The 17,104-nt window shown below is 43.7% G+C and overlaps 3 protein-coding genes across 4 annotated transcripts; all 3 read right to left on the bottom strand.

Moving 5' to 3' along the window:
* Positions 1-4,109: 4,109 nt before the first annotated feature.
* LOC311265799 (dynein regulatory complex subunit 4-like) lies at positions 4,110-8,080 on the bottom strand. 2 transcript variants are annotated; one of them, XM_084367802.1, is made up of 11 exons: positions 7,887-8,080; positions 7,660-7,749; positions 6,632-6,829; positions 6,332-6,538; positions 6,171-6,225; positions 5,874-6,079; positions 5,400-5,567; positions 5,036-5,122; positions 4,750-4,959; positions 4,578-4,643; positions 4,110-4,501 (listed from the first exon to the last, which is right to left on the bottom strand). In XM_084367802.1, exons 1-11 carry the CDS (start codon positions 7,887-7,889, stop codon positions 4,355-4,357), a joined length of 1,437 nt encoding a protein of 478 aa, XP_084223928.1. In that variant the 5' UTR covers positions 7,890-8,080; the 3' UTR covers positions 4,110-4,354. The 2 variants fall into 2 exon arrangements, with proteins under 2 accessions (XP_084223928.1, XP_084223929.1); XM_084367803.1 differs by lacking the exon at positions 7,887-8,080 and having other exon boundaries at positions 6,632-6,868; positions 7,660-7,746.
* A 189-nt stretch (positions 8,081-8,269) lies between these two features.
* On the bottom strand, positions 8,270-11,015 carry LOC311265977 (uncharacterized protein). Its single transcript, XM_084368155.1, has 2 exons — positions 10,962-11,015; positions 8,270-9,740 (listed from the first exon to the last, which is right to left on the bottom strand). Exon 2 carries the CDS (start codon positions 9,610-9,612, stop codon positions 9,019-9,021), a length of 594 nt encoding a protein of 197 aa, XP_084224281.1. The 5' UTR covers positions 9,613-9,740; positions 10,962-11,015; the 3' UTR covers positions 8,270-9,018.
* Positions 11,016-12,152: 1,137 nt separating this feature from the next.
* ndufaf5 (NADH:ubiquinone oxidoreductase complex assembly factor 5) lies at positions 12,153-16,530 on the bottom strand. Its single transcript, XM_084368034.1, has 12 exons — positions 16,149-16,530; positions 15,972-16,012; positions 15,809-15,872; positions 15,635-15,682; positions 15,346-15,449; positions 14,932-14,971; positions 14,397-14,594; positions 13,990-14,050; positions 13,760-13,843; positions 13,107-13,189; positions 12,419-12,544; positions 12,153-12,291 (listed from the first exon to the last, which is right to left on the bottom strand). Exons 1-11 carry the CDS (start codon positions 16,407-16,409, stop codon positions 12,458-12,460), a joined length of 1,071 nt encoding a protein of 356 aa, XP_084224160.1. The 5' UTR covers positions 16,410-16,530; the 3' UTR covers positions 12,153-12,291; positions 12,419-12,457.
* Positions 16,531-17,104: the final 574 nt, after the last annotated feature.

Genomic DNA, 17,104 nt, shown 5'->3' with positions numbered 1-17,104 from the left:
CTGCAGCACCTGGTCTGTCGTCCTCTCGGGACGAGCGCCGACGGCCTTCAGGAGCCCGTTAAAATTAGCATTCCTCGTCACGTCCTCCGCGGGCAGGGGAAGGACGAGCACTTTGAGTTCGAGGTGAAGGTGAGTTTCCTCAGCCGGGTTCATCTTTCTCATCATCTTCATCAGTTATTAATGTTCTGATCTGTTCATCCTTCTCGTGTGCTCTCTGTCATCATCCTTCTCTCTCCGACTGGTTATTTTTATTATTCTTGTTCTATTTCAGAAGATAATCAATCAATTAATAAATGTGTCTGGATAAAATGAGATGAGATTAAATAATCCTTAAGCAGAAATACAGTTTCTACAGCAGCACAAGGACAAAAATAAGTACAGATGAAATAAGGCAAATAATTCAAAGTGTATAAAATAATGAGTCAGACACAACGAACACAAGTTGTATCTTGTTTATAATTTAAAAAATCTGCCTGTGGAACGCGTGAAAATGATGATTAGGGTGATCGTGTCTTTAATGAAGTGTAATGAGATATTTTGACTGGAAACGAAACAAATATACTTGGTGAGACTTTTAGTTTTTGAAGTGTAGAATAAAATAGAAACTGTACAAAAGCAATTTAATTCAGAAACCTGAAATTACAGGTGATATCTGTTTTTATCTGAACATTTCAAGACTGGATTTAAATTTAAGTCGAATGTTTTTAGTCAAGAATTCAGATCTCAGAGGTAAAAGTCGAAGTACCTCGTTTTGTAAGTACTTTAATAATAATAAATTACTGGATTTTAATTGGTGATGAATGAATGTTGGATAATTTTAGTCGTGGAGCTAATTTTAAAGGAACAGTTCAACCATGAATGTAAACTCAGTCATCATCTGATATAAAGTCAGGCTCAGCCATCGTCTCCTCCTGATGATATAAAGTCAGGCTCAGCCATCGTCTCCTCCTGATGATATAAAGTCAGGCTCAGCCATCGTCTCCTCCTGATGATATAAAGTCAGGCTCAGCCACCAGAGGAGAAGCTGTGTATGGTCTTTATGGAGGGATTTAACGTTTAAAAACAAGATAAAGACTGAATTTTCATTTGTTGGTGACTTTATTTGCTGCTTGCTAATAAATCACAACGTATTTTATGATCATTTATTGTATTAATAATCAGAATCAGACACTTTGTATCAGGTCTGAGTCCGTTTGCTGTGAGCTCGACTGTAAATGTTTGATCTTCTCTTCCGTCTCTACGTCCCACGTTTCTCCCTGTTTCATCAGATCACCGTGATGGACGAGACGTGGACGGTGTTCAGACGTTACAGTCGCTTCCGGGAAATGCACAAGAGCCTGAAGTTAAAGTATCCAGAGGTGAGAGTGTGATCATACAGTGTTTGATATCAGCGTGTTGGTGCTGCGACCGTCGTTTCAACTTAACTAAAGGTCACAACGTTTGGACGTGTTGTTACACTGCAGACTTGTTATCTTCACACAGTTAACTCGTTCTGTCTCTGTTTATTGAGGTTTAGGCAACAAAGACAATCGGTTAGTTTAAGAAAAACATGTTTGTTCATATTTTGACTGGTCGGTTTCAGTGATGATATCAGACCGCAGAGCGCTGCGACACCAGGACAATAAACACTTTAAGACTTTTCCAGGATTAATCTTGTTAAAACGTGTTGATGAAGTCGGTTGTGTGTCTGTTTCAGCTGGCAGCTCTCGAGTTCCCTCCAAAGAAGCTGTTTGGAAACAGAGACGAGCGGATGGTCGCCGAGCGCCGGAATCACTTAGAGGCAAGACGATTAAATCCAAAGATTAAAAGACGACGAGGTCGATCCTCTCGTCATCTGTGTTCTTAGAAACAAACGTTTGAGTTGACTTCGTGCTTCTATCGTGTTTCTTGCAGCGTTATCTGAGGAACTTGTTCCGGGTGATGCTGTCGTCCTCCAGCTCTCCTCTCCGAGCCGACGCTGACGGCGGTTTCCATCTCACCAAACACGCCATCTGTGATTTCTCGCCCTTCTTCAAGAAGGGCGTCTTTGAGTACAGCAGCCACGGCACCGGCTGACTGGAAGTTCCTCCGAACCAAAACAAAAGAAACTGCTCGGTGCCTTTTCCCCCGGGCCTCGGCTCGGGAGGGAATCGCCTCAGAGGGTCAAAAACTTGCAGGTCAGTTTCCTCTCCGGCCTCACGTCATCCTGGGAGACGAACATCTCAAACCAGTCTGCTGCTGCTCAGCTCTTTGTCCCTGTGGAAACTGTATCACGATGTTCAAGTAGGAATTTCAGCGCTCTGTTTAAAGAGTTTCACTTCTACGTTATTTATCCAGAGAAAAATATCATTTCATCGTCTATAAAGATCCAACTTTGTACCATCAACATGTGCCGAGTTTTTCAAGTCGCCGATGGACACAAACACTTTATTTGACTCATTCTAGCAATAAACAGCTTTATATCTAATATATTCACAGCTATGATATTTATCACGACTCTAAAGCAGAACACAGCATTAACACAGGAGGCGCTCTGAGCAGCAACCACAACGAGCTGTCGCCACGAGAACACTGAGCAAAATAAATGTATAAAAAACGTATTTGTGCCGTCTGGAAAGACGTCAGCTTATCACATTTAATTTACTGACTCACAAAAAACGCTTCTGATGTGACCTGAGACACGTTTCAGAGCTCTACTGTGCTCGAATTATTCATTTTACAAATTGATTGCAGGAACATTTTCTTTTAAACGACAGCATGATCAGTGAAATCACATTAGATTAGTTAGCAGTTTGTTAGCGACGGTTAAAACCTGTAAAATAGCGATCAGAGCGCAGAGATGCAGCCTCACAACGTTCAGCACAAACACATCTGTGTAATCGATTCACTCAGAGGGAACGTTTCGTCCCTTCGGCAGCTCAGCACTTAAATATATCTTCCAGAGCTCATTTTCAATCCGTCATGAAATCAGCCTCCGTCGTCGAGCCGCTGTGATCCGATCCCGAAGTCTTCCACAGCCTCACCGTCGCCAGCAGCTGATCAGGAAACAGTTTCATTTCAATTTACCTGAAAGTGAACTCATGAACCGCCGACTGCTTTCTCCACAAGCCAAACTGTGTGTATAAAGACTGTAAATATTAATGTGCATAGTTTTTCTATACGATATGCTTGTATGCCATGTAATCTGTTGACATTGAATGTCAGTAAAGGGAATGTACCACAACACTCAGACTGTCTTTCTTCTTTGTGAGTGAATCAATACCAGAAGCTACAGCCAGGAGACATTTAGCTTAGCTTAGCATGAAGACTGGAAACAGAGGGAAACAGCTAGCACTCGGTCCAAGTGGATAAAAACTAAATGAAACTAAACAACAACATCATATTTAACTTTATGAACTCTAATTCATCAGAGACATTAAAGGAAAAATCTGTAAAATGTTCAGAATTTTAGTTTTAAACATTCAAAAGCTGAACCAACATAAACAAACATCAGTGTTGACGTTCTGTCAGTTGTCTACTGAAGTTAGCATGCTAACCAGCTAGCCTCCTAACAGCACTGTGTATCTCAGAGGTGACAGTCTGACAGCCTGTAGCATCAGCTGGAGATATAAAAGCAGCCAGTTCACTGCTGAGTCTAACAAGTCGACAACATGAACTCACTGAATGTGAAGAAAGGAAATATTTTTCCTTCTAAACAGAAAAATCCAAGCGTCCACCGTCTGAACTCAAGTTTCTCTGTGACTGAACTCAGACGAGCTTCATCGCCTCGTTAACTCATCGTCAAACACAAACTGGACACAAACTGAGTCAGAGGCACCAGAACAGTGTTGGTTTGTCTCCACAGTCACCTCTGGTCCCGTCCAAATCAATCCTCTGTTCACAGAGTAACATGAAGATATTGTCCGTCCAGACAAACTCGAGGGCCGCTGGTGTCGCTGCTAACTGTAGCTAGCAAAGAGCAGCAGCTGGCGATGCACCGTCCCCTGTGGGTTTGGAGCTGCCTGCGATTTCTGGCCTCATTTTACAAATTACACCTTCAAACTACAGTGAACCAAAAACACATGAAGTGAAGACCAAAGAAAAGAAAACGCACTCTGAGGAAAATCAAGTGTGACGATAAGAGACAGAAGTACTGTGATGAGAATAGTTTATTGTTGTTTAACAACGTGAGAGTGAGCGTTGGGATTTAGAGTTTACCTGGTAAACATGTCATCACCAGCAGCACGGGGATGACGGACCGGTCCCCCTCAGAACAAAGTCCATTTATATTTGTGTAAAAACACTTAAAACAGCTGAACGATCAAATGAGACAGAGGTAGAGAACATAAGTATCATCCAGGTAGAGCAGGTGAGTGATCCTGACACCTGGAGGACTTCAGTGTTTGGATGCAGGTCCAGGAGAGTTCTGCCCCGGAGTCTGTCGGCCCAGGATCTGCTCCGAGGGCCTGAAGGGGAAGTCGTACAGAGGGACGCCCAGCACCTTCAGCTTCTCCTTACAGGTGTGCAGCATGGCGTCATACACCTGCAGGTCACACGGTCGTTTAATCACCACATCATCTGACAGATTTGTTTAATGAATGCATGAAGAGTTAACTGACCTCAGAGTCTCGAGCCAAGTCGCACTGTAAGGCATCGATGGTGACTCGTTTGGACTCCAATATTTCCTACAGGCAGGAAAACACTCTCAGACAGAAGCTCACACATGTAAATTATAAATAAATGATATTATACAGTCGCAGGTGGAAACGAGACGTGGACACAAAGTCGCACCTCCAGTTTGTTTGCGGCGCTGCCACCTGCACTTTGGTCCACGTTGGAGGCGGAGAGCGCGGCGCAGAGCTGAGCCTCCTTCTTCTCCAGAGTTTCTGTCAGCGCCGCCAGCTTCCTCTCCAGCAGCAACTCCTTCAGTCCACTCTTCTGCTGAAGGTCCAGGATGAGCTCCGTCTGCTTCTTCAGCAGCTCATCGCGCTCCTGCTGAACCTGCCGGACACCAAAGCGTTCATATAAACAGCGGCCGGACCGAGTGGAGGTGAAACCTGTGGTGTGAGCGGCTCACCTTCTCAAAGGCCTGTCGCAGCAGCTCCTTCTCCACCGTCAGATCTCTCAGCTCCTTCTCAACGAGCTTCAGTTGAGCTCGAGACGTCTGTCGGACACATCACATTACTGATCTCTTCATGGGCCGCACATTCGTAGTTTTAACCGTCACTCCAGTTATTATATTTTAATATTTCATGTCATTGTGCTGGAAATACTCAACTCTGACCTCTAGTGGTGAAATAAAGAAGTTTATAATGTCACTGAATCTTTATGTGTTGGAGACTGAAGGACAGACACATCTACAACAATCAGACTCATTCAGACTATCTGCAGCTGTGTTACTATGATACAGTGTCATGATGCTCTGTGTGCAGTGAACGCACCGCCATCTTGGTCTTGGTCTGGTCGAGCTCTCCCAGCTGTTTCTGCAGCTCGGGCAGCTTCTGCTGGGCGTCCTGCAGAGATTCACTCATACGTTTGTTCTCCTGCTGAGCTGCTGCGAACTCTTTGTCCACCCGTGAGTGCTGCTTCGTTACCTCTTCAAGTTTTGCCTACGAATCGATAAACGCAACACGGCTCATTGAACCAGAGACGCCTGAAAAGAAACTGTACTTCAACTTCCTGTTGATCTTTACTGATTCAGATCTAACAATGGAATCAAACTCAAATCCTGACCTCGAAGTCTCCACTAACGTAGTCATGTAACGACCTGTGAGCATTAAACATGGCCTGAAAACACAGCTGAAGTGTCTCTACATGTCTTTTATTTGGGCGGGTTGTGTAGAAACGGTGCTGATGTCTCGTGCTTTGAGCTGCGAGTCTCTTCTGCTCAGGTTGTGTGTTTTCTGTCGTCTCACCTTCAGCTGGTCTCGATCTGATATGAGTTCACGTTGAATCTTAGAGTAGTACTCCTCGGCGCGTCTGAGAGCTCTGTCGTTATCCTCCACCAGAGTCACAACACGACTCTTCATCCTGTCCTCCATCTCGCTGATCTCAGCTTTCAACCTTCTGCTCTCCGCTGCGCTCACCGTCTGCATCTTGTGGTGATGTTTCACCTCCAACTCTGTTAAAGAGCAGCAGAAGGGAAATGTTCAGACAGAGTTTATAACCGCAGTTTTAAACTGAACTCAGAAGTGGAGGTCGGGTTTACTCACCTCTGACTCTCTTGTCATAGCTGTTTGCCATTTCCATCAACTCCACCTGATGTTTCTGTAGAGAACCAGGAGAGCGACAGATCAGTGGCAGAGCTGCTGCATGTGCAAATCAAACAGGAAGCAACTGCAACACTCAAGTGTCAAAATCAAACCAGGCTCACCAGCTTCAGCTCCTTGATGTAGGTTTCGTTGTGGAGCTTCTTCTCTCTGAGGTCCGCCTGCAGCCCGTGCGTCTCTCTCCGCAGCCCGAGCTCGGACACTGTGTGCTGGTTCTGGATGAGCGCGGTCGAGGCCACGCCGTCCATCTTCAGCTCAGCGGTCGCGCTGTGGTGTTCAGACAGGACGTGCTTCAGCTTCTGCTTGTACACCTGAACACCGACCATCACAGGTGACGTTTAGAAGAGAAAACAGTGTGTGTGTGCATGTGTGTGTGTGCGTGTGTGTGTGTGTGTGCAGCTCACAGTGATCTCCACTCGGTGGCGCTCCTCCGCCTCCTCTCTCTCCCTCTGTCTGTTCCTCAGCTCGGCCTTCACCTCCTCCAGGCTCCTCTTGGAGATTTCCCAGAAGGCCTGGATCTTGTCCCTCTCCAGCTGGAAGTAGCTCCTCTCCTCCCGCTCTCTGTCCAGCTCCTCTCGGAGGCGAACGATGTGGTCCTCCAGCTGGAAGTTCACACACATCAGTTGCCTTCATCATGTGAGCTGGAGATCAGGTAACAGTTGTGTTAATCAGGTGACTCTGATGACACGCTCGAGCCGACATGCAGCAGCTCGGTCAGCGGATCTTTTGGTCACTCAGGGTTTTTTATTTTAGAAAAACAGATTAAAAGACAAAAAATGAAGAAATTCAAACTCTGAATTTTAATATTTCCGACATTAATGAAGTAATAATACAAACTTTTCTCCATCAGTGAATAAACCAGCTGTTCTCAGAGGACAATAAGGACCCAGAACACTGTGTGAAGCTCGACAGGTGGCAGGGTCCGCCACATATAAACAGTAAAACAAAACAAATTGTGTTGTCCTTTAAGGTCAGTTTGTTTATTCAGTTTATCCAGTCAGTCTTCGTTAAGACTACACAGCGCCACAATGAATCCATCCATTGTGAAAATAGTGTGCAGATGAATCAATAATGAAACCGATCATTAGTTTGATCCCTGATGTTTGTGTTTTAATAAACCCAGTCTGCAGAGGATTTCAGTAAATGTAGGTGATGACGGAGCTAAATGTATCAAATTTAAGTGCATCTAAGTACAAATTAAATTATCTAGGTAAGTATTGGTACCTCAAAGCTGTACTTAATTAAAGTACTTCAGTAAATGTACTTGTGCTCGCTACTTTCTACTTCATCTGGGTCTATTGTATAAAAGGGTTGTTGTATTTTCAACAGTGTTTAAAGCTAATAGCCACTTCAACTCCAACTCCAACTTGAGCACAGGTTGATAGTTTGGAGGCTAACGTTAGCTGTGTTAGCATCTCCCAGCAGCTCTGACCTGATCCTTGGACATCTCCTCCGTCGGCAGACCGTCCACCACCGCCGAGGCCTTCCCCTTCCCGGCCTTCTTGTTCTTACTTTTGGGAGGCTGGAAACAAAACACACCGGCGCTCTGCATTAGCCGAGCCAGCTAACGATCTCCGCGCGAAGCTGATGCTAACTAACTCATGCTAACAGCATCACTGTGACATCAGTGAGTTAGTGGTTGAACAGGAGTTAACTCACCATCGTGGAATAAAGTCCGCAGGCACGATAAGATGTTAAACTGTTAGCTAGCAGGGCCCGAAGAAGTGTTGTTAGCTAGCAGAGCCCGAAGAAGTGTTGTTAGCTAGCAGAGCCCGAAGAAGTGTTGTTAGCTAGCAGAGCCCGAAGAAGTGTTGTTAGCTACAGGTCACCAAGACGCGCTGCCATGGCAACGATGGGCGGTTTTTTCATTCAAATAAATCTTTATTGATAAAACGGTGTACAACAGAGAGACCGGAAACTGAAGAAAAAAGAAAATAAAACAATAAATAAATAGGAAAAAGAAAATGAGACAATAAAAATAAATAAAGAATGAAAAAAATGAAAAGAAAGAAAGAAAAATGAAACAAATGTTTTAGGTTCATTTTATTCACTCATTCATGACCCTGACCCTCCAGGTGAGCATAAAAACTGGAGTTTGCTATCCAAGTTGAGTAAAAGTAAAGATACCATGTCAAAGTATTGTGGTGTTGTATCACAGTGAACTGTATCAACAATAACCTGCAATAAAAATATTCTTTAAAACATCTGAACACGTTCTGATGCAGCACGTAATCTGCAAAGCAACTAAAGTAATCGAATGAATGTAGCAAAGTACAATATCTGCCTCCGTGATGTGGTGCAGTGGATGTATAAAGTCACAGGAAATGGTACTCAAGTACTTGAGTAAATGTACTTAGTTACATTCATCACTGATTAAAGAGTAGATATAGGTGCAGAGTAAATGTTAAACACAGCCAGTTAAAGATGGAGACAACTTAAAACCCAGTGACTCTGATGAAAGAACAGATGATGAATGAAGACATTAAAACATTATTAGCCTCATTAGTGCGTTGTGTATCAGTCTGGATGGATTGTTCTGATTCATTTTATTGTTTTTGCTTTTATATGTGTGAAACTTGGTTAATATAATTATGAGACTTTGGAATAAAATGTAGTCTGAACTTTACACTTCAAACAGAGAAACTAGATCAAATGTAAAAATATGAATTTGGTGTCCATGACAACATGTCTCTGTCATGCAGCTGTTTACATGCTCACACACTGTAACAACGTGCTTTCAGACACTTTACTGCAGAATCGTCTCTTTCTTCTTCAGGGTGGACAGTTTGTGTCAGTCCACCACAGGTGACGGATTACAGACCGACACTTCTGTCTGCGCTGGACTTTGGGCGAGGTAGTAAACACACTCGTCGCTGCGGCGTCCTCCAGTCTTCAGCTTGTTCACGGTGCTGTACAGATTGTTGTTGGGTGGCGTGGAGGTGCTCTGTGCTTCACTGATGCTCGTCCAGTAGTACGGACTCTCAACATCAGATTCCCTCCTCGGCTCGCCGGCTTCGATCTCCTCGTAAATCACATCAGTGACGGTTTCATTCACGTTGCTGTTTGTCTCTTCTGTCTTCTTCGAGCAGAATCTCAGCGTCAAGACGACCAAAGTCACCACAGCAGCACCCACGACTACACCGGCAGGTAGTTTCCAGGACTCAGAGGATGGCTGGTTGTCTGGATCCTTGGCTGCAGCTCCCTCCTTTACACCAACACCCACTCCAACGTTACTCGGTGTGACCGCGTTGGGATCTGTTGTCACTTTCAGATATATTTTACTTTCATTACAAAAATACATTGCAGCATCAGACTGTGTGACGTCTCTTATGACCAGTGAGTTATCTGCCAGGGAGCCGTAGTGTTTGTCGGTGATTTTCTCCATGTCGTTTTCAATCCTGACGAGAACGACCTTTTCACCGTTTCTGAAGCGGCTCCATCGAACATTTCCCGCCTTATGAGGACAGGGCAGCGTTACCTGCGTGTTCTGCTGCGCCACATGTTCGGGAACACCTGTAAAGTAAAAGGCAGCTATTAATGCAGGTAAACTTAGTGTCAGTCATCTGTGCGCCTGTCAGAGGTCACAGCTGCTGGACCAAGTATTCAGACCTGTAATGTAAAGTGTGTTTACAGGTCATGTGGAGTACGACTGCATATGTGTCAGAGCCATGTCAGCAGATTAATATGCTCCAGTGATGTCGCTCGTCGACTTAGTTGCATTGTGGGTAATGTAGGCTCCAGGTTTCTAAAAAAGCAGTCCACTGGTCTAACATTAAACTCCTATATCACTGTTGTACTCTTTAAGGACAGTTTATCCCAGTTATCTTTTTTTTATTCCTCTCATTCTTCTTCCTTTTTAAAACATGCTGCCTACGTTACCCACAATGCAACTCAGCCACTGTGCATGCAGCTTCCTCTGGAGCCACGAATAGCTTTATACTACTGTTTTCACATATGCAGTCGTCCTCCCGGAGACCTTTATATACAGTTTAAAGCAACATTATGTACAAAACTTTGATTTGCTTCACCAACATCATCTTTTGTATTCAGGGGGCGCCACAATCAACTGAAATAAAAAGTTCGTTAGCAGCTTTAACTGCCATCGTCGTCATTTGTGCACACGATATATTGACTCGTTCTGCTGAGCTCGGTAGAATTACAACCACATGAAACATGAACTATTAAAATTGTAACATTTAATTAATTAATTTGTAATGTTTTAATTTATATCTAAGAGCTGATGCAATATGTAATATGTATTAACTGCTGCTAACTTTAGCTGCCATTAGCTAGTTAGCTCAGTTAGCCATTGAGCTAATGATACTCTGAAGCTCGGAGCTAGCTGCAGGTGTTATTTTCACAGAAGCTTTAATTCAACTTTTGACTGTTTTAAACACATTTTCTCTCATATTTCACCTTTAAAATCAGAATCCCACCTTTGTACTCACACCAGTTAGTTTAACACAGCTTCATTTAATGATTTTCTACGACCATCTGTCATCAGACTGATACAGAACTGAGGCTAACAAACCAGATCACTCTGTTTTTGTTTATTAGTCACCTTTAATATTTAAACGATTGTAGATGTTGTGGGTTTATTTGGGCTTCCACACCATTCACTTTTACTGACTGCATATTTTTATATCTTTAATCTTTTAGTTACCTCTTTATGTCAAACTCCTGATGGAAACCAGAGTATTTGTACTAAAAGCTTCATAAATGAGAAGTTCTTACCTGAAGCGCTGAGACAGAAACGTCCAGCGAGGAGGACGTAGAGGAGAAGCAGCATCTTGTTGACTGACACTGACACTGACACTGACAGAAATACAGTCTTCTCTACATCCAACGGGAAGTCGTGACTAATAAGGTCGTGGTTGGAAATGAAACTTGTGTTACCGTGTGAATTTATAATATAAGCATGAGCTCAGTGCATGTGAGGGAAATGTTTGGAGAATAATCTGAAATCACAAGAAACGTCCAACGATAATCGATATTCTGTCTCTGTGTTCACACACGATGAGTTTAATGTAACAATAAAAGCTCTTTTATAATACGTATCATTTAAAAGGCCTCGTTTACAGGGTTCATAGTGACATTTATGAACATTTTAAGCACTTTCAAGGTGCCTGAAGCCTTTTTCATCACAATGTTTTCATAAATGCAACTGCACAAAATGAAGTTTACACAATTCCTTCACATCCACAGGATCCATGTTTACTGTCACTTTGTTTATTTATCGGCTGTTTGTTTTAACTTTGATTGTTTTGATTATGATTATTTAATTTCCACAAGACAACAAACAAATATGACGATGAGATTCTTTCACTTCAATTATCAAGATGTTTCAATCAAACATTTTTAAGGAGTATGTAATTGAATTCAAGCATATTCCTAACCTTGTTTTAAAACAACAACAAAAACAATAACCAGTCCCCAGAAACCAGAGAGCCCGACCTGATTTGATGGTTAGCTTCACCCTCGCTGTGCAGGCGAGCTAACGCACCCACTTCAGTCGCTAATGCTTTTAGCTCAGCAGCTACAGTGAAGCTTAAAAAAGGGTGTAAATGACGTCTGTTCAGCTGTATGGAGACATTTTATGATGTTTTTCTGTTTTAAATCTTCTCCAGCTGCTTCAGGTGTTCAGCAGAACGCTGCAACTCTGTTTTACTGTATGTGTTGAATTAACTGTCAGCTGCTGCACCGGGGCTTTATCAGTCATCTCAGAGGGACTTTGTGCAGCTCTCTGGCTGCTGAAGAGATATCTGATGCTCTAACAGGTCAGATTAGTCTCACCAGCTCTTTCACTCATTCTGCCTGAAATTGGGACTTTGTGTTAATTTACTGTAAGTTTAACCCTGTTTCTTTATTTGTTGGACCTAACAGACCAACCTGACGGTAGTTTGGGTCAAACACAAGACGACTGAGGGCGTTCACAGTTCATTTATTCAGTGCTGAGTGTCTGTGAGTCCACTGGGACGACAGCGCTGTCAGTCTGTCTCCTTCCATGTGGACGAATGACTCAACTGTTATTTTCATATCTGGGCACCCGCTGGCAGGACACTTCCTGTGAGAGGAAACAGCACGATGATGGTTTCATTGCTCAACTTTATTCCAGAGATTAACATTACAACACATCGCTTCTTTTAACCCGGCTACAAAACATAGTGCTTTAAATAAAATATCTTATTTACAAGCTGCAGTGCGTCAGCTGTTCACTGGCTCAGGAGCTTCTATGTCTTCTTTGTGCTGGTTGGCTGGCCGATCTTTGATAAATCCCCAAACGACGCTGTAGCTGAGCCTCGCTTCGCTGGTTTGGCCTGACAGACAGAAAACAGCAACGTTTAAAACCATTGAAGTGGTTCAGTGTTTAAAATGACTCCAGAATCTGATGCTACAGACGACTGCGTAAAAATACGTTAAAATAAAATAAAAATAAAAATACTAATCCTGATTGTTTGAGACGCTGATGCACTCTGGGAACTGCAGTTCAGAAACACCTCAACAGTCAGTCGATGTAGTACATCAATGCTGGGTGATTAAATAATATGTAATAATTTAAGTATAACGCGAAACACGCTGTGTATTTCAAAATCACTATATCAACACTGACTGTTGGTATTTATTTAGATTTTTGATCAATATTCATCAGTAATGTGAATATAATGACATCATAACAGTCTGGTGAGCTCAGAAAATGACATCACTTCACTTTAAAACCAGCGAGACAACACTTATATTTAGTCGTATATAACGATCATGATATAATATCCATATATTGCCCAGCTGAAGTGCATCGTACGTCACGCTGGTAAATATCCGATGTAGAGAGAGCGGTCTCATATCTCTGTCAGTTTAATGCATCCGGCCCAGGTGTCTCACCTGTGAGTCATGAGGCTTCCAGCCGATCATGTAGAGGACCTCGAAGGTGGCAGGGACGGACCCGTCCTCGTTACCGTACATCTCTGAGAGGTTTTCAAACACAAACACATAATGAAGTAAAACAGCACCGTTCAACTGTAGTTAAAGGATGAGGAGTTTAGACTTCAGGTTTTTATCTTTATCTTCAGCTACAGTGAGCTGACGAGTACAAAATGATCATTTAAACTGAGATCATGAGATCCTGCAAAGACAAACAACAATCGGATCAGCTGATCCAATCAGCAGAACACAACACAGCGGTTACCATCCACACTTTCACCACCTTCTGACCCGTTATCTGCGTGTTCAGCACCGCAGAGTAAGGGTCAGGAAGAGGAAGTTAAGACACCCACTATTTAAAGCTGGTGTGGTGTGTCAGGGTGGAGCATGGTGACCAGAAGGCACCAGGTCAGGTTAAATAAAGGAAACAGTGGAAAAACAGAAGTGTCAGAAATAAAACTGCTTCGTCGTAATGAGGAAGAAACTCAGTCTGTATGAGCACAAACTGTTGAGCTCAGTTATATGAACGTCTGTAAGGCGGTCTGGTCCCGGCTGCTGGAAAACACAGATCTATTGTGTTTCTATGATCTGACCGCGGCTCATCGCTCGCTTACCTTTATAAATAGCTGCTGCTGCTAATATGGTGTCTCTGTGCAACAGGGACCTTCTGTTCCAGGCACAGTTACTCTCACCCATACCTGAAATACATGTGGGTGCAGGTGTTACTGCGGTCGGATTACAACAAGAACAAAAGTCAAATAAGTGTCAAAGTTCAGAGGTTCAGCAGCTTAAATTCATCTGTTTTAAGACTGGCTCGATGCTGAAGATGAGTTACAGCTGATACCTTGCAGGTCAGTCATGACTTCAGTGATTCCTGGATAGTGAACCTGAACATCATCGATGTCCTGGAACAGAAACAGGAAGAGACAGTTTGCTTTCAGTGTTTTCACTTTTCATATACTAATTATTGTGTTTGTGTCTGGAGGGTAGTTATCAATAGTTTATTTCATAGTTCTCTTCTTATCTAATGTTAATTTAATATATCTGCCTTCCTCCACACTGGTGTGTTGGTATCACACAGTAGTAGCTGTAACTGTTGTTAAAGTAGGAACTTGTTTCTGTTTTAAAGTCCTCAGTCAGTCAGTCAGTCGTTTGTCTGTGGTCGGTAGAAATCCTCGACAGAAGCTTCCGGCGTGTTTAATCAAAGTGAGAGAGAGTTCTGATGGGTCTGACGGTGGTTCTGTTCCTCACCACAGTGAGCATGTTGAAGCCGGCCTGGCCCAGCAGGTTGCCCAGGTCTGTGACGGCCGTGTAGGGGGAGACGTGGGGGGAGAACCCTCCCTCCCTCTCCGTCTCGGCGAGCTGGAGGGAGCAGCGCAGCTCGTACAGGGTCTCCCCGCCCACCATCGCCCCGATGAACACCCCGTCCGGCTTCAGCACCTGGTGGATCTGAGCGGAGGAGGTGGACGGGTTAACAATGTTAGGAAGTGACACATTCTCATATCGATATATTGACCTATATACAGACATTATTTATGCAGTGATCCCTCAAATGTGGTCATATCTGTGAGGGGGCGATATCAGCTGATAATATCGACCAATACATGAGTCGGGTCCAAACTGACAGGTTAACTTCACTAAAACATTTAAAAACCCGTGAAGAAGACGCTCAAATGCATTTTCTTTCACCACAAGTTAACGACTACACTGATAAATGCTGCCTGGTGCGACTCATCCTGACCAAACTGCGACCTCTGGTGGGAGATCATCACATGTTGCTCCTCACCTGTCTGAGAGCTCCGGGCAGATCATTGATCCAGTGCAGGCTGAAGGACGACAACAACAAGTGAGCGTGAACACAAACACTTTGACACTTAACAGACAGTGGAAATTATATCAAAGTACAAGTTAAAATTGTACATAAGCACAGTTCTTTAGTTAAAGTACTTTCCACCACTGCTTGCAAAGTAAACTTCAGGTGTTTTATAGAATAAATAATGATAAATTAAAAATAATTAATTCATAAAAAATGATAAAATGGTTGCAGCTGCAGCAGTTTAGAGGTGAAAGTATTTCAAATTTAGGTTCGAGCCACCGAATGAATCGACTGCGCGCGTTCAGCAGTGTCCTCATACATTTAGTGTTTACAGTTCAATGTGGAGAAAACCTGAACCACCACGAAGAACGAAGCATGTTTCACCTCAGGCTGCTCACAACCAGGTCAAAGGTGTTGTCTTTAAACGGCAGAAACTCCTCGTCAGCTAGAACGCAGTGAGTCGGGATCTCACTCCGTCTCTTCTGTGTCTGAAGATGAGAGAGATACGATGGCTGAGCCTGACTTTATATCATCAGGAGGAGATGATGGCTGAGGTTACATCTTTGGGCGAACTGTTCCTTTAATACAGACTGTGTCATCAGTCCCTGAGAACTGACTGTAGGATTCATTCACCAATAAACAAAAACTGACATAATAATTCAACGACACTCACCAGAGTTTTCTCTGAGACGTCTGTGAGGAAAAAACGCTCCACCACATCCTGAGACACCGACGGACAGGAAGGACAAAGTCAGTGTCACTACTTCAGTATTTATCAGTGAGCTGGTCTTCAGCCAGGAGGACAGTGTGATGCTACATCGATCAGATCCAGGTGTTCACACTGTACCTTGCTTAGATGCTGTGCGATGTGACCTTTTCCTGCGCCGATGTCCAGAGCGAGAGGAAACGTCCTGAGAGGACGAGAAGAGGGGACGACGATGAGCAGGAGAAGACGGGGACAACAAACCTGTCTGTGACGTAAGACACCAGCTGTGTCGTCATCAACTCACCTGGTGATGTCATAGACCCGATCTGCCACCCGACTGCCCACCTGCAACACAACAAACTGGTTTTACTACACTCTCTGTACAACATGAAAAGACTCAAGTACAGTACAAGTACCTCAGATGTGTACTTATACTCAGTACTTGTACTTGGTTACGTCACAGTGTCTGTGTGGGTCGTACCTCGTCCCTCAGGTAGTCGTACTGGTGTCCGTCCTGCAGTGAGGCGGCCCAGTTCTTCTGCCTCTTCTTCATCTCCCTGTTGAACACGTTCATGGTGCCCCTGCCCGGCGCCGACAGCCCTCTGCGGGCGTCACGGCTCGGCCCGGCCGGGAGTCTGCAGCAGGAGGACGGGAGCCGGCTCCAGCTGCCTGAGGGGGCGGCCGGAGCGGAGCCGGCGGTCCGCAGCCTGTGCAGGACAGTCCGGCTCACCCCGCTGCTCATGGCGCTGCTGTGTCGGGTCCAAAGTCAACGAATCAGCTGTGAATTAAAGCAGAACCACCTCAACAACACCTGAGCGGACCGCTTCCTGTCCTCCACAGCGATGACCTCCGGGAGGGGAGGGGGCAAGAGACGGAGCCGGATTCTGCTCGGCTCACTGGAAACTACGGAACTGGATTCACGCCTGGAACTGGACTAAAGACATTAAACCTATTTTTCTACCAACTTTAGTTTTAATTACGCGAACCACTGTCTTCTAATTTTATTTTTGTATTCTTTTACAAGTAATTGGGCTCAATCATTTTAAGTTTACGCCTGTAAATATCAAACTTTATACTCAAAAAGTATTTGATTCCCTCAAAGTACGTAACAGCTCCCAGAATGTGTTTTTATCCTGTAGAGATAAAACTGATTCATCCCTACAAACCAAGGAAATGACAGTTATAATAATATTGCAGCTGCTGCCACGATCACTAATACTGGAACTAATACAAATGGATTTCCCAGAGCATGTCGTGTGTTGTCCATACAAATTGTATATATATAGTCTTTAATAATAATAATAAAATAAAAATATAAAACAGAAAATGTTTGGCAACAGCAATTAATTGATGATCATTTTCAGCTGATAGGATATATAAGTTGTTTCATCATAAAATAGTAGGAAGAGTCATATTTTGGACGTTGTGTGATCAAGA

This window comes from Pagrus pagrus (genome assembly GCF_965226575.1).
Source record: "Pagrus pagrus genome assembly, chromosome: 2".
NCBI lineage: Eukaryota > Metazoa > Chordata > Actinopteri > Spariformes > Sparidae > Pagrus > Pagrus pagrus.
The sequence above is the reverse complement of the archived record's forward strand: the minus strand, read 5'-3'. Positions and strand labels throughout refer to the sequence as shown.

Bases quoted from the DNA above. Each gene is read 5' to 3' on its own strand.
- LOC311265799 (XM_084367802.1), bottom strand. The intron at 6,226-6,331 runs GTGAGCCTGGTT...GGTTCTCTACAG, and splicing joins ACATCAAGGAGCTGAAGCTG to AAACATCAGGTGGAGTTGAT. The intron at 6,080-6,170 runs GTGAGTAAACCC...GCTCTTTAACAG, and splicing joins CTATGACAAGAGAGTCAGAG to AGTTGGAGGTGAAACATCAC.
- LOC311265977 (XM_084368155.1), bottom strand. From the start codon at position 9,612: ATGGAGAAAATCACCGACAAACACTACGGCTCCCTGGCAGATAACTCA.
- ndufaf5 (XM_084368034.1), bottom strand. From the start codon at position 16,409: ATGAGCAGCGGGGTGAGCCGGACTGTCCTGCACAGGCTGCGGACCGCC. The intron at 14,595-14,931 runs GTGAGGAGCAAC...TCCTCCGCTCAG, and splicing joins TGCCCGGAGCTCTCAGACAG to ATCCACCAGGTGCTGAAGCC. The intron at 13,844-13,989 runs GTATCAGCTGTA...CATGTATTTCAG, and splicing joins AGTCATGACTGACCTGCAAG to GTATGGGTGAGAGTAACTGT.